General features: G+C 38.9%; 1 protein-coding gene across 11 annotated transcripts in view; it reads right to left on the minus strand.

Moving 5' to 3' along the window:
* CPEB3 (cytoplasmic polyadenylation element binding protein 3) overlaps positions 1–17,036 on the minus strand; it is a 190,696-nt gene that overhangs the window by 57,530 nt on the left and 116,130 nt on the right. For all 11 annotated transcript variants that reach the window (XM_047701458.1, XM_047701466.1, XM_047701465.1 and 8 more), the window contains one exon: positions 15,869–15,958. In XM_047701458.1, coding sequence (XP_047557414.1) covers positions 15,869–15,958 — 90 coding nt within the window. The remainder of the gene's footprint in view (positions 1–15,868; positions 15,959–17,036) is intronic.

Here is a 17,036-nt window from a genome sequence, read left to right on the forward strand (position 1 = left end):
AAATAAATAAATAAAATCTTTTAAAAAAAAGACTATATTGGGATGTTAAGGCTACCTGTTTAGATCATGGATTAAAAAAACAAACAAACAGCTCTAGAGGATATTACTAGAACAATCTGGATATTTCTTGTTCATAGGAGACATCCAGAAGCACTTAGGAGTGAAGGGTCCTGAGGTCTACAACTTACTTGCAAGTAATATTCACACACACACACACAGAAAAAGAGAAAAGTGAATGTGGCAAAATGCTGACAACTGGTGAATCTAGAAAAAGGTTATATAGGTGTTTGTTGCATTTATTCTTAGAAATTTTTTGTAGGTTTGAATTGTTTGTTTCAATTTTTGTTTAAATCCCAGTCAACATGTAGTGTAATATAGGTTTCAGGAGTAGAATTGAGTGATTCATCACTTACATATAACACTTAGTGCTCATCAAACAAGTGTGCTCCTTAATGCCCATCAGCCATTAAGCCCATCCCTCCATCCTCCTCCCCTCCATCAACCCTCAGTTTTTTCTCTACTGTTTAAGTGCCTTTTATGGTTTGCTTCCCTCTTTTTTTTTTTTCCTTCCCATATGTTTATCTGTTTTGTTATATTCCTCATATGAGTGAAGTCATATGGCATTTGCCTTTGTCTGACTGACTTATTTTGCTTAGCATAATGTACTCTAGCTCCACCCATGTTGTCACAAAAGGCAAGAGTTCATTCTTTTTTATGGCTGAGTAACATTCCATTGGTACATCTGCCACATCTTTATCCATTCATCAGTCGATGGACATTTGGGCTCTTTCCATAGTCTGGCTCTTGTTGATAATGCTACTATAAACACTGGGGTGCATGTACCCTTTCAAATTTGTATTTTTTTATCCTTTGGGTGAATACCTAACAGTGCAACTACTGGGTCATAGGGTAGTTCTCTTTTTAATTTTTCTAGGAATCTCCATACTGTTTCCCAGAGTGGCCTTATCAGCTTGCATTCCCATCAATAGTGTAAGAGGGTTCCCCTTTCTCTGCATCCTCACCAACATCTGTTGTTTCCTGTGTTGTTAATTTTAGCCATTCTGACAGGTGTGAGGTAGTATTTCATCATGGTTTTGATATGTATTTCTGTAGATTTTAAATATTTGAAAATAAAAATTTGTTGGGAAAAAAAACCACAAGGTCTTTCTGGGGAAGAGAGTAATATATTCTCCCCTTCTCTCAAGGACTGCTTGGTATTTTTTTTTTTTTAAGATTTTATTTATTTATCAGAGAGAGAGAGGAAGAGAGAGCGAGCACAGGCATTCAGAGTGGCAGGCAGAGGGAGAAGCAGGCTCCCCGCCGAGCAAGGAGCCCGATGTGGGACTCGATCCCAGGACTCTGGGATCATGACCTGAGCCGAAGGCAGCCGCTTAACCAACCGAGCCACCCAGGCGTCCCGACTGCTTGGTATTTTTTTAAAAAGCTTTATTTATTTATTTGACAGAGAGAGAGACAGTGAGAGAGGGAACACAAGCAGGGGGAGTGGGAGAGAGAGAAGCAGGCTCTCTCTCAGCACCCACTGAGCAGGGAGCCTGATGTGAGGCTTGATCCCAGGACCCTGGGATCATAATCTGAGCCAAAGGCAGATGCTTAATGACAAAGCCCCCCAGGGGCCCCGTTTGGTATTTTTCAAAGACCCAATAGTTCTTAAAATCAACTAATGCTCTTAGTGATTTAGATGTTTTAAGTATCAACTACAATGGGAAAACAATTCTGGCTTATAGGGCTATGCCCCAAACCACTGCTACATGCATAGACCAGTAGCTGGCCAAGGGATAGCCAGTTTCTGATTAAGTGAGATCAGCCCCAGAAGGAAAAATCCATGGTCTGGACACAGAGAGAGAGAGAGAGAGAGAGAGAAAGAGAGAGAGAAAGAGAGAGAGCATGCTCTCCTTGCACAGAATCCAGCTTCCCTGATTTCCTGTGACCTTCCTAGACAGAACTGAAGGGCACCTCCCCAGCCAGAGCTGCCTGAGTTCAAACACTTTTTGGCACAGAGGCTGTTCCAAACATTCTCGCTAACCTTGGCTCTTGGGTCAGAAGACTTACCTGGTTTGCCTCAGGAGTCTTTGTCTTTGGATCCAATTCAATAGAACCAAAAATATTTATGAGGGACAGGACATGAAGCTAAGCAATGAAGCTACAAAGCAGCAGCAGCCAAGTCCCAGAAAAATCCAACCTATAAATAAATGACTAAGGGACACCATGAAAAGTGTTGTGTTGGGGGGGTGTCCTACAGAACACTGGTGAATGACAAAGAGCAAAGGTGTCCAAACATCTGCAAAAGCCATAGAACAAAAGCCATATGTGAGCAGGGCAATAATTAGTCTTCCAGGAAGTAAGGGGATTCCAAGTTCAGGAAAGAGGGCAGGCCCAGGCACAAAAGGTCGGTCAACGGTTTGGCTCACTTGGAAAACAGAGACTAGAGTTCATTAGTTAGAGTATAGGATTGGGGGCAGTGGGTGGGAAGAGCCGAAGCACCTCATCAATTTCCTGCCTCCTGCCTGGAGAACACCATAGTTCTCTGAACTGGATTCCCTATTCATTCCCTATTCATTCATGAAAATAAGTGATTTCCAAAATGTACTGAACACTTACTATGTGCTCTAGGCACTACAGAAGAATACTAACATAAGCAAGACTTTGTTCTTAAGGAATTGGTAAGCTAGTACAAGAAAGTAATGAAGAGTAAGTACATAGAGAACCGTAATCTAGGAAGAACACATTAAGTATCTCAATTAGTATTTTTTTTTAAAGTATTTGTAGAAACTGGACTTCACAGAAAGAAGACAGATCTTTCAGTGAAAAAGACATGGATAGAGAAATCAGGAAGTCTTTCTGTAGGTGATAGCAGATCTTAACAGCATGACAGAGTGAAAAAAAAAAATAGAGGCCATTCCAAGTGAAGGAATTAGCCTAAGATAATATGTAGAAATGGCTCTGCAGATACTGCCCAAATCCACGGATTCCTGAATGTTTCCTGTGGGTTCAGAACTAAACATATTTCCTTGACTATATTCACTACATAGGGCTGAGGCTCAAACATTTTGGGCTAGCCTGTTTTGTGTTTTTTTTACTGCACTAGTAACTGTCTCTTTGTGGACTTCTGGCTTGGCAGGCGGGGGTGGAGGAAGGTAGGAATGGACAAGAAAACAAGTCTGATGGGTAGAACCACCTCAGAGCTGAAAACTGGCAATCTACTTCCTGTGTTCTTAGTAAAGTCCTGTAATCCAGGGCAGTGACCTGGGGCATTTGGGCTTAAAACTTGCTCTGTTTATGTAACCTCACATTTCCTACATAAAGAGGTCCTTGTGAAATTGGCCAGTCTGTCAGTTCTAGTCACAGTCAGTTCTAACAAGCACCTGACCATGAAAACTGAGCTCAGACTGGGGGTGTGGGAGGAAACTGGTCAAACTAGTTGGGCAGTTTTATTATTACTGAGCATTACACTTTCATGGACCACTAATATTACTTAACACCTATTAAGCCTAAGTACTGTGTTGGTATGAATGTGCCCTGTTTCCCATAATCCATTTAATAACCCAATGAGTAGTATTAACAAAAGATGAGTAAACTGACGCTCAGAGATTAAATGACTTACTCAGTGTCACACACTAACTACTGCCCACGTCTGAGTCCACAAACACCCAGCTCTTGCCCTACTAGTTGTTATCTCCCTCATTCAGAATCACACAACTTTTAACCTAACAAACACTTCCATGCAGATGAAGCTTTGGTCCAAACTGCTTGTATAGTGCTTGAACTTTGACAATCTAGTTTCTCCTCCTTCCTGCACTTTAATACTCCTCTCATGAGTTCCTGATGCTGCTGCCAATAGGTCTTCTCTGTGCCACCATTTCTCCTTCACAAGATGAAAGCCTTGACTAAAGCTATCCATCCTATTTTGAAAGACAACCCAAGTCTTTGTTCTCAGCTTTCAAAATTGTTCACCAGATCCTCTCATTTTCCCATTCCAAACCTTTTCAACTGATATATCCTCTCTTGGTCTCACTTGCTCATCCAATTCCTGTCAGCAAGTCCTGTCCCAATCTACACCCTCTGTGAAAACATTCACCCTGCCTCAGCCTGTCAAATTTGCACCTTCCATTTCAGTTCCTGAGAGCTACTCTCTTCCAAAGAACATTCTCATCAGGGGTGGTTTTGATTTCTCTACACTGTATAAGCATCTCCTCCACTCCCAGCACTTCTGTCTGGACATAGCATCAGGTACTGCTCTGACAGAGTACTGGGTGTCTCCATTATGTATGTGGCTGCTCAGGCCCTGTCCTGTAGCCGGTACCTTCCTCTGCCTACTCCTTCTATACAGTCCCTCAAACAACACGCGCTCTGAAATCAAAGACTCGCTCTTACAGTTCAACTTCAATACAATGCAGAAGAGGTAGGTGTTTAATAAAACAGTTAAAACCGAGGGTATGCTAAGCTTTTGAAAGCAATAATAGGTCAAAAAAAGACAAAACAAAACAAAAAGACCACTCCTGCTAGCCTGCAGTACAGTTTCCATGTTTTTATAAGAAAATCCTTCTGAGAAAGAAAACTTCAATCAATTAAAATATAGAATTCACTAAAGGGCATGAGTATTATAAGCCAGGATCTGCTTTAAAAAAAAAAAAAAAGGCAAAGTACTACTCAAAAGCTTATAAACTGCAAAAGGTTAGGTACAGGCCAAAACCCTTGAGTTTCCCAACTTGGATTAGTTTATGTAACTCAGAAAGTAGAAAAGCTTGGAATCTGGGCCTAAAACAACAGACTTATTTCCATTCAAGTTATACTACAAGGGAAAAAAATGTGAAATTTGAAAACTTTCCTTTCCAGAGCCAGATTTAGATAAACTGAAGGAAAAAGAAACAGATGCCAGAAATCCAGCCGATGCAGCTTCACAATGACCTATTTTTGTCCATTTAGAGTCCTCTTTCCTGTTCTTCAAATAGGATCTCTGTAGCTGGCTGCCTCAAAGTGAATCTGAAAGCCATGTGGCCTGGCTTGTGCCAGGTTCACAAACTACGCTGGTATTATATACCTTTCCACAATGGCATGACCTTGGACCCAAGGACCAGCAGCCAAGCCAGCCCGTCCAGCGCAGAAGAAATACATGATCACCTGAACAAACAGCCACTGAGAAGTACACCCTTCACCCAAGGTGGGTGGGAATCATCAGATCGAAAAGCATGAGTTATTCTTGCATAAATCTGCATGCCTGTTACTGTTCCTGTTCACCCGGCTGTGCACCCGAAACCTGTCCCCCCCCCCACCCGGATGGCCAGAACTGAAACCGGCTGCTCAAGTGGGCTGAGACGACCTCCTCCGCTCCACTGCCAGCATCACCAACTTCTGAATAAGGTTTCAGAGCCACGTGGTCAATCTCCTGTCGAACATCTGCAGCTGGCTGCTCTCCTTACCTCTGTCCCACAAATCTCTGCCAACAGGAGTAGTGCAGCTGTATGGACTATCCAGGAGATGCCAGTTCTTTTCCCTGGCCCCCGCCCCACCACAAGAGCTCAGACCACTGGCAGTATCGAGAGCAGCTGCTTGTACAGAATGAGGGGGAGGCGGCTCAGGGTGGGCAGAGATTTTTCTGTAGCTCTAGTGATAGCAACTTTGGACACAGGCTAGTCTTCCAAGGAGGTCATGATAAACATACTTATCCTCATAAAAGGTTGTCATGCCCACCTTATCTTCCTAGTAATCACATTCACAGCCCCACGTTCAAGGAAGCAGAACTAAGCTGTTTCTTTACTAAGCAGCCAAAGATTCTCTGGCCACTGTCTTTAGGATGGCCCTATGTCACAGCTAGGTATAAAAAATGAACTGGACCAATCAGATTCCCTTTTTCTGGAATTCAAGAAATATGAAATATGAAAATAGTTTTCCCACTGGAAGCACAGTCAGAGATGAGCACACGGGCAGAGAAGAGCTGAGTCACAATAATGGTGGAATATTACGATGAAAAATTCACAGTTCCCACGGCTTGGATCCCTGCAGCCTGCCACTCCCTGGCATGATACCTCCATGATATCTGGTTCTACCACAGCTCCTACTTTTGGGGCTTTCCTTGTCACTTTTTACCACATCCCCAACTTGAGGTAGTACAAGAGAACCTCTGATCCTTGTAGTCAAAGAACTCAATTACAAAGCAGTGCACTCATGTCCAGAAATGGTGTGGCATCACCCAAGAGCTATATGGGATGTAATCCCATGCTCATAGCTACAGCTAAAGGTTAGCTCAGACCCACAGCCTCATCCTAAACCAACTCTTGGAAATACCCCCATTATGTCAGCATGACTAACAGAACAGAAGAATTCAGGAAAAAGCCAAGAACCACTTTTGTTTTTAAGCTGTGAAAGTGTCCCATGGGTCACACAACTGAAGTTGTTTATTTTTATATAAAATCCAGTCTTGTAAAAAACAGCATAATCTATCAGATTTTATAGTTTAAACCAATATTCCTTTCCCACAAATGATGCACACTAGTCAAACAAATAAAAATGACTTCCTTTATAATTAATTCACCAGATAAAATAGCATAAACTCTTGATCAGTCAGGTCTAAGCCTGTCTGATAAAAACTATATGATCTTAGGAAAAGACAATTCACCTCTTCGAATCTCAGTTTAAAATAAAAATTATATTAAAATGAGATGATCTTTATGGAACTTTCCAGCTTTAAAATGTGATAGACTTCTACTCTCTGAGCAAGTAGTGAACTCATCATTTGCAAAGATAAAATCCGTTCATTTAACAAATATCTGAGGGCCAGCCACTGAGGCAGGTATGCAAGGCACTAGGCATAGAACAGTGAACAAAACATAAAAACACTCTACTCTTTTTTTTTTTTTAAGATTTTATTTATTTATTTGACAGAGAGAGATCACAAGTAGATGGAGAGGAAGGCAGAGAGAGAGAGAGAGAGGGAAGCAGGCTTCTTGCTGAGCAGAGAGCCCGATGCGGGACTCGATCCCAGGACCCCGAGATCATGACCTGAGCTGAAGGCAGCGGCTTAACCCACTGAGCCACCCAGGCACCCCAAAACACTCTACTCTTATAAAACTTACATTCCAATCTAGAAAACAGAGAAACATGTTAGTTTTTCAGGTCATAGGCACTTTGAAGAAAAATAAAACGAGAGCGAAAAGGAAATAAAATGAGGGTAAGAGGGACAAAGAGCAAGAGAATAGAGGGACTGCCATTTTAGATAAGGAGATCAGGAAAGAGCTCTCTGTTAAGGTAACGGTTGAGGAGAGGTCTAAGGGAAGAGATGAGCTGTCCACTCAGAAATCTGGGAAAAAAGAGTTTCAGACAGAAGGAAGTACTAAGGCCCTGAAGGGCCTGAGGAGACCTCAAGGAATAGCAAAGAAGTCAGTGTGGCTAGAGAGGGTAAGGGAGAGAATGATAGGAGATGATGTCAATGAACACCAAAGATTCAACAGATGTGACCCAAGAGGAAAGGTTTAAATGCTTCAAGTAGAAGATTCATACCAATGTGGTTTCTGGCTTTTGCGGGGGTCCATTACATTTCAGATCCACAGGCAAAAGGTAAGTCCACACTGCAATGTACCATCTATCTAACTTGGAGCTAAGCAAAAATGGTGCTGCAGATGTCCAAATTAGCATAAACATCATAGAGAAAATTGCTTTGGGAAGCCATGTGATATCAAATCTGGACTCATCAAGAATTTCATTTCTTTTTACTCTAGTTAAGCTCCTGCCAATTTATTCTAAAGAGAATCCTATGAAAGGAAAAAAAAAAAAACCCACATACAAGGATATATTAACAGGAAGGAACATCATTTATAATAGCCTAAATAACCAACAAGCCAGTAAATTAAGGTGTAACAACAGGTTAGGCAGACTCTTGAAAAATATGAAAAGTATATAGTAACGTGGCAGGGAAGGAGGAAGATAGAAAACTGTATTTCTGCTGTAATTACACCCTCCACAAAAAAGGATATATATGAATAGAGACTGGAAGGAAACAAAAAATGATGATGGCTGGTTCTGCTGGGGAGGCAGGATTATTCTTATTTATAAAATAATACTCATTCAGTGCAAACTTGATTTCTTTGTTCTGTTTTTCCTACTTCATTACAATACTAACATCGAGAATTAAGATAAGAATAGAAATTCCTGTGATCATGTAGTTGACAAGAAGGCCACACTCATTTCTATTCCATGGCACTCTTTTTTTTTTTAACATTTTATTTATTTTTTAATTAAAAATTTTTTTTCTTAAGTAATCTCCACACCCAACATGGGGCTTGAATTCATGACCCTACATTGAAGAGTCACACACTCTACTGGCTGAGCCAGGCACACACTCCTCCATGAGACCTTCTCAGTAACCCTACAATATCTGATGGTCCTGATACACTTTCTTGAACCTTCTTTCCTTAGCCTCCAAGGTCACAAATATGCTCCTAGTCCTTCACTCACCCACATCTCTACTGACATGTTCTCTTCTTCCTTTTAGTTCCTAACAACACTTACTTATTATTTGTCATTTTCTTCTCTCTCTTCTCTATAAAGACGACTCTCAAGAGATGTGGGTCTCCTCTCCAGCCCATCTCTTGTTTCAAACTACGTAACCACAATCTCAATGCCTATTAGTAATTTCCTCTCAGATCAGATATGAGGACATACCAAACTCTACATGTCTTTAATCAAACTGTCACATTTTCAAACTTGTTTTCTCTCAATCGATTCCCCTACATTCAATAGTACTATGACTCTCCCATTCAGTGGAAGTAATTTTAGCACAACCCTATCATCAAAGTCTACTATCATCATGATCTACTCGTTTAGAACCACTCTTCTATTACTGCCTCTGGTCTAGTAACATCTCAGTGCTCAGACCTAGTATCTTAGGTCTTTGTGGTCCTTATTACTGCTTATAAACTGGATTACAGAAAATTCCTAAATAGTTTTTCTGACTCTGGCTAAAACAACAAAATCAAGTAAAAAAACCTCAACCACCTCTCCCCTGCTTTAAAAAAAAAAAAAAAAGGCTACAATGATATCTAGGTACTATGAAAGTATTCTCTCTACATATTCTTATTTAATCCTAACAAACCAGAATTAGACACTATATTGTTTCCATTTTGTAGATTAAAAAATAGAGATTTGGGAAAATAATCAGCTCAGGGATACAGATATGGTAAGTAGTGGAACAGGAATCCAACCCTGACAGCTTGCTCCAGAGCCTTTATTCTTGATCACTGTTTACTTGGCCTCGGTGGTAGGCTTGGCCGTCAGGCTACCACATAATCCTGCCTTAATTAAGCCCACTGCCCACCTCTGGGCCATCCTTACTCCAAAATGAGAATAGTAGAGTGCAATATTTAAGAGCCTTGGGCTCTGAGGCCAGCCAGTTCAGGCTCAAATCCCAGCTCTGCCATTTAATACATGACCATGGACAAATTGCCCTCTTCTAATTCTGTTTCTTCTTCTATATAAAAATAGGAATACTAAAGGTGTCTACCTTGTGCAATTGGGAAGAATAAATATGATTTAGAAAACAGTAACCCAATGCCTGGATGATGGCAGCCCTCAGTAAAGGTTAACCATCTTAATTATCATAATTCTAGCCTCCTGCAATTTCTGTCTATTCTTTTCCTGCCTAGCTTTGAAGATCAAGGTCTTGCACAGCCCAGGGCAATCTGTTCCTCTTCTGCCTGCACAAAATATTTTTTGCTCACTTGTCATTAAGCAGAAGTTGATCTGTATTTTAATAAAAATAACAGTATCATTCAGAATATCTACTGTATGCAGGGGCTGCTTTAATCACCCCACATGAACTTACGTACTTGTTTTAATCCTCATCATGACCTTCTGAAGTAGGTACTATCATGATCCTTCTTTTGCAGATGATGAAACAAAGGCACAGTAAGGTTAAACAATAAGCCTAAGGTCATACAATAGGTGGAGGAGCTCAGCAAGTCTAGTTCCAGAACCCATGTTCTTTACCAATACTTAGCATTTCACATCTTTTATTTCCGGGTCTCCTCCAAGAAGCTGCAACCTTCTCAAAAACAAGAATGGTAAGCTTCTCTAGATCCCCCAAAAGGCCAAAAATGGACTCTTCCATAGATGGACAAGGAACAAACATTGGATGGATTGATATTCCCAATGCTGCATCATCACTTGCATCAGGACTTCAGTCCTCTGCATTTATTCAGTTCTCTCACCATTCCTTTTCAATAACTATCTTAAATTACCTGTACCCAAGCTATTTTTAAAAAATTTTTATTTATTTGACAGAGAGAGAGAGTGCACACAGGCACGATGAGTGCACGTAGAGGGAGAGGAAGAAGGAGGCTCCCCACTGAGCAGGGAGCCCGATGTGGGGCTGGATCCCAGGACCCCAGGATCATGACCTGAGCCAAAGGCAGAAGCTTAACTGACTGAGCCACCCAGGCACCCCCTGTACCCAAGCTATTATAAACATAAGTGACATTGATTACTATTCTGTATGAATGTGGGTTTGGGCTCATGCCCTAAGACTTGGAAGAACCTCTTTCTAGAACTCGCAATTTCAACTCTGCTATTCCAGAACTAAGAAGTATGCAAAGAAGATCTTGGAAAACTTTTCCTCAATAGTTTGGCTAGAGTTGGATTTCTTTTCATCATCAAGAACTAAATGCAGGAAACGCAAAGCAAGACTTTGCTTCAGTTTTATCAATAGCTATTTGAAAGTATTTTAAACTGATATTTCTATTTGACCCAACTCGATTCTTCCACCATCCCAAAGACAAACACCACACAAATGCCTTCATATCTACTCTCTTTGGGGGATGAAATCAATTTAGGGAAGAAAAATAAATCCTATTGTTTCAAGTCTCATTCTTTTGCATCATTTTCTCCTAACATTCCAACCACACTTCATTTATTCAAAGGTACTAAAGCCCTTTCATACTCAGTCATTCCCATATGGTACTCCTCCGCTTGGAACCTGCTTCCTTAACTTTCTAGCTAACTCCTCAATTTTCAGGTCCACTTAACTGCCATCTTCTTAGAGAAGCTTTCTCTATATCCATACTCTAAAAAGATGCCCCCTTTTCAGAGTCACTGCCTCTCTACTTAACCTTTACAGAAATATCACAGGTTGTAATTCTGTTTATTTTTTGACTGGTTGACTAATTTCTTACTTCCTCCACAGGACTATAAGTTATGAGGTCTGAGACCAGATTATGAAAACACACATTCCGACTTCCATGCCTTCCTCCACCTTTCCTTGTTCTTAGTGTTGCTCTGGAGAACAACGAGCAATCACCTGCTTGTGGCCTACAGATAAACTGATCCACAGGACTTTGCATATCTTCAAATGCCTGATCAAATACTCCAGTGGTCTTTGTGCTGTAGAGAGCCCCAGATTCCATTACCTCTCATTGTGTTGGCCCAACAACACTTAGAGGGACAACTGATGTGCCCGGTCACTGCTTCTCTACATGGATTTTAAGCTCTCCACAGTCCGTGAAATGGTCATGGCTTTACAAACCCTACCCTATATTTGTATAGGTAAACCTGCCAGATGAATGAATGTGTATTTCATTAGGCATATACTTTCTGAGAAAAAGGCCAAGGGGCTCAATAGGATGTGGTTCCTTTCTATTTACACGTAAACCAAAATGGACAGCCAAACAAACTGTAGGTAAGAGCCAATCTAAGTTAACCTAAAGAAAAGTTCACTCAGCATGAAGGGCATTCCCAAGAAGGCATGGACCTGTATTAAAACCTAAGGAATTTAAGGAAAAGTAGAAATAGAGCAAGGGGCCATTATTAAGAAGGCACAGAACAGTTGCAGTGAACTCCTTAGATGGTCCCAACATTCAAAGCAATGGGCATGGATTCTGAAAGTTACTTCAATCTTAGAATAACACCATATCTCTTTAGGTACTCCCCAATCAGGTCAACCTAGACTAGTTGAAAGCCAAAACACAAAAGAAGCCAACAGTATAATCATTATTTCTCTTCCTAACCCCTAATCACAGGGAAGGCAATCCACTCTGCAAGGATGTAGGCCTGTGAACCAGAATTGGGACATCCAGATTCTCCTCTTGGCTTTGCTGTCACTGACCCCTCTCAACACTTAACCTCAGGTATAAAATAAAGGCACCATGTTCTACAGTTTATATTATTATGCTGATATATAGGAATGGCACCAAAAACCATGGAGTTAACAGAACTGCTAAAATTTGTATTGCTCATACCAAACCAAATGTTTTCTTTTAAATTCTTAGTAACAAATTTAAGTAGGATATTGTAAACATGACATATACACAGAAAAGGAAAACAAAAAAAAATGGTGATGTGGAAACCATTAGACATAAGGTACGTCTGAGAGAAGTGAAAATATCTATCTTTGAAAAGAGAAGACATAAAAAGAAATGAATAGTCTTTTAAAGTACCAAGAGACAGATGTCACAATGGTAATTTATTCTATTTTACTTTACAGGACACAATTTATCAATAGGGTAAAGGTTGCAGGGAAGCATTTGACTCCATTGAAAAGCAAACTTAAGAATTAGATAGGTCTAGCAAACATATAGACTGCCTCCTTTGTCACTGGATGTCTCAGAAGCTACATGAGTAGCTCAAAAGACTATTTTAAAGCAGGAGGCAACAAACTTTCTGCAAAGGGATTTGAGGGCCACATATAGTCTCTGCTACATATTCTTCTTGCATGTGTATTTTTACAACTTTTAAAAATATAAAAACCATCCTTAGCTTACAGGCTGTATAAAAACAGGTAGTTTGCAGATTCTCATTCTCGAAGTGCTTTCCAATAGAAAGATGAGTCACATATTATCTTAAAATTTTCAGAAACAAAAAAATACACAAAAAACCACAAAATTTTTCTAATACCTACATCTTAAAGATTAAAAGAAACAGGTGAAGTTCATTTTAATGCATTTTAGTTCAATATACCACAAAATTACCATTCTAACATGAAAACAAAAGTACTAGTAAGATATTTTACCTTTTTCTAAAACTATGTCTTCGAAATCCAGTGTATAATTTATACTTACAGCATATCTCAATTTAAATTAGTCACATTTCAAGTGCTCATTAGCTACATGTGGCTAGTAGCTATCATTCTGGACAGAGCTGTTCCAGAGAAACTTGTGCACTCCACTGAGAAACAGAAGAGATAACCTTCCAACCGACACTTCTTTTTCTTTCTTATACTTATTTCTAATGATCCAAATTGATGAAGAAAAACTATATTAGTCAATAAATGACTATTGAGATGACTGGCATGCTACCTGGAAAAAGAAAACTGAATCTCTTCTGGTGCATTAGTCCAATATGAAGTCAGACAGAAATGAAAAGTCAATCTAAAAAAGTAAAATACATTCAAAGGCAAGTAAAGAGAAAAGAATGCCAAAAAAAGGAAAAGGGGATGTTATTTAAACCATCAGACTGGCAAAGATTGAAAAGGAGTCATTTCCTCAGACTCGATAAAACTGGTTTACAAATCAGATATGATTGGTGGGAACATAAACGTAAATGACCTTTCTTAAGGGAAGCTTTGCAATCTGTATAAATATGTACCTCACTTCTGGAAATTCACCCTAAGAGGTCATGATAAAGGACAAAAAGATGAAGACACAAGGATATTCACTGAAGCATTACCCATGAGAGGCAACAGCTGGAAGCAACTTAAGTGTCCATCAGTAGGACAGATTAAATAAAATAAGGTCATTAAAATTATGTAGGTCTCTTATAGCAAGATGTTGACATGGCGGAGGGGGAAATGAAGGTTATTAAACAACATATCCAGTGTGATCCCATTTATGTAAAATGCAAAATTTCATGTAAATGTTCATATTCATAAAGAGAACATCAGAAGGAAATTTAATAAAATGTATACAGTGATTATGTCTGATAGAGGTTAGGTTTGGGATAATTTTCTTTGGACACAACTATATATGTTTATCTTCATTTTTTATGATCACCTGATACCTTTTATCCCAGAGTTGTTTTTATAACCTTCTCAGCATGATTTTTTTTCCCATAGACCTCTTGCAAATATCTTTTATGTAACTTCAGAGTGTGCTACATGCACCACAGTGTGGTGAACACATTCTTTCACTGAGATGACATGTACCTGCAACTCCTACTTTTTACACATGAGACTTTACAGAGCATGGGACCTAAGCACCTGCGGTGAACTCCTTCACTTACTGAAATAACTCTACTCCGACTCAGGAAATATTAGCACTCTTAGAAACACAGTTTAAACATATGTCTTTACATAGTGTCACACATGTACTATGAAGTGGTGAATACATTCCTTCAGTGGAATAATCAACATGGTGTTTTTATCTTTTCTGATTAATATAAAACTTATTTTATTTTTTTTTTTAAAGATTTTATTTATTTATTTGTCATAGAGAGAGAAGAGAGAGTGAGCACAGGCAGACAGAGTGGCAGGCAGAGGCAGAGGGAGAAGCAGGCTCGCTGCCAAGCAAGGAGCCCGATGTGGGACTCGATCCCAGGACGCTGGGATCATGACCTGAGCCGAAGGCAGCTGCTCAACCAACTGAGCCACCCAGGCGTCCCTAAAACTTATTTTTTTAACTTCAAAAATTCTTGGAGAAGATCAAAAAGGAAATGATCAAAAAGTAAACAAAAAGCCTCTATTTAGTGAGTAACTTCTTTTCATAGGTTATAGTGAGATTGGGGAGAAATACAGGTGGCAAAGAAATCTAATAATCAGACATACGAGGAAGCCACCTGCCTTTCCCAGGTTAAGCCATAAATTCATTCCTGCACAAAGCACAGGAAGGGTAAGTATGTTAACTCCACCTTCTTGTGGTGAGCAATGTTATATGATAATACATAACAAAAAAACAATTCTTTAGAGATGAAAGATATCCTTCAAACATATCTACAGAATATAACACATGAAGCTTCTTTTTTTTATTATTTTAAAATTTATTTTACTTTATTTTATTTCTTTAAAGATTTTATTTATTTATTTGACAGACAGAGATCACAAGTAGGCAGAGAGGCAGGCAGAGAGAGAAGAGGAAGCAGGCTCCCTGCCAAGCAGAGAACCCAACTCAGGGCTCGATCCCTGGGATCATGATCTGAGCCGAAGGCAGAGGCTTAACCCACTGAGCCTCCCAGGCGCCCCAGAAAACTTCCTTTTTAAAACCCAAAACACTCATCTATATAATTCTAGGAACTTACTCAGAGTTAACATCACTAGAAAAATTCCCTGAATTCTGCAGAAATGACAAACGATGAAAAAAGTAATATATTTTCATGTCTTTGTAAATTACCAAAATAGCCTACCAAACATAATGGATGTGTTCACGTGAAGAGTTCTTTGCTAGTTTGCCCTCCACCCCTCAGCAAGCTAAGTCACTTAAAATACAGACGTGAATAAAGGTAATTCCAGACAATGTCACTTTTCAGCCACTAGGTTTTCCAAGTTTGGAGTTTATAAGAACTATAAAACTACAGGATTATGGGATACAAATAAGATTTGATACAAAATAAGCTTTTCCTCTCAAATCAGTGACATTCTTCAAACCCCTAGATTTTTTTCTCTCAAATGATAAAAATTTAGCACAAGGCTCATTCACAATGGACTCACAGGATCTCACTGTGAGTACAATGGATGCCTGAAACCATTAGTGTTCTCCTGGGGGAAGAGTCTCCAAAAGAAAACAGTATGACACAAAAAGATGATCAGCATTAAAATATTTTCTTAATTAGGGGAAAAACTCCAACTGCTATTTCAAGAATTAAAAGGCTGTCTTTTATTGAACTTTCATGCTAGCTCTCCAACAGGCAAGCAGTGGAGACATTTTAAATGCATTACCTTTAGGAGGAAAATACGACTTGCTTTCAGCTTTGTGAGGCCAGTCTACAACGAGAGGTCCAAACCTGCGAAAGCTGGCAGTGATCTCATCTACAAAATAAAGAAGCAATCTTAGAAAGAGAAAAAAAAAATATTGCAAACAGAATAGCATAAAGCATGTCTTTTTATTTAAAAAATACTTTGAGAACTATTTCTAAAGCATTTTTATAGAAGTCAAACCTACTAAGTGAAATACAATTGTTTATTGGGTATATTTGGTTATTCACTTTCAACCATGCAGAATGTGTTTCTAATTATAATTCATTGCTCTTCACCACCAACAAATTTGATATAAGAATTTGGAAGAAAAAAAATCTGACATAACCAAGGTGACCTCTCTGTCGGGTTAAAAAAAAAAAAAAGATTCTAAAAATAGAAATGTTCTTTGCTTTTAGAAAAAAGGCAAAAGTATGCAAAATATTTAAAGTATGCTTTCATTTATGTAAAATAATCTCCAAAATATCTAAGGTCATTAATATTAGGTTTTGATTATTAGTAATCTAAGATTATCTATAAGATTATTTTAGAAATAGATACAATTCTTTTGGTGAGGAGTAGGAGCAATAAGTAGGTAATTCTATTTGATAATAAAAAGTTAAAACCAATTATCTCTTTCTTTCATACTTACCTAGTACATATTCTATAAAGAAAATGTTTCCAAAGTTATAGCTCAATAAATTTACCTTTTCCTTCTGACTTCTGACTCAAAGCAGAAAGTTATAACTTAGCTTTCACTCAGAATTAAGCTGCTACCCTCCCAGACATGATATAAACTTTGAATTAAAAAAAATCCCATTGATAGATGAGATTAACACTAGTATGAGAATAGTTTGGAGAAAAATGAGTCTCCAGCTCTGTACAACTTTAAAGCAATAAGTCTTAAATAAAACTAATTTTAGACTATTCCTTTCTCATCATGAAAAAAGAAAATCATGATAAGTTGGAGAAATGTCACAACTAGAACAATGCTGACAAAACAATTGTTTTAACAATATTTCAATATTTTATAGAAGTTCCAAAGCCTACTAGAATTAGAATTGTTTTTTCCCCTTAGGTTAACTGTCACAATTTTATTCCATTCGTCTGTTCAACAAATATTTATTGACAACCTACTATGTGCTGATTGGGT

This window comes from Lutra lutra, chromosome 14 (assembly GCF_902655055.1).
Source record: "Lutra lutra chromosome 14, mLutLut1.2, whole genome shotgun sequence".
NCBI classification, from domain to species: domain Eukaryota; kingdom Metazoa; phylum Chordata; class Mammalia; order Carnivora; family Mustelidae; genus Lutra; species Lutra lutra.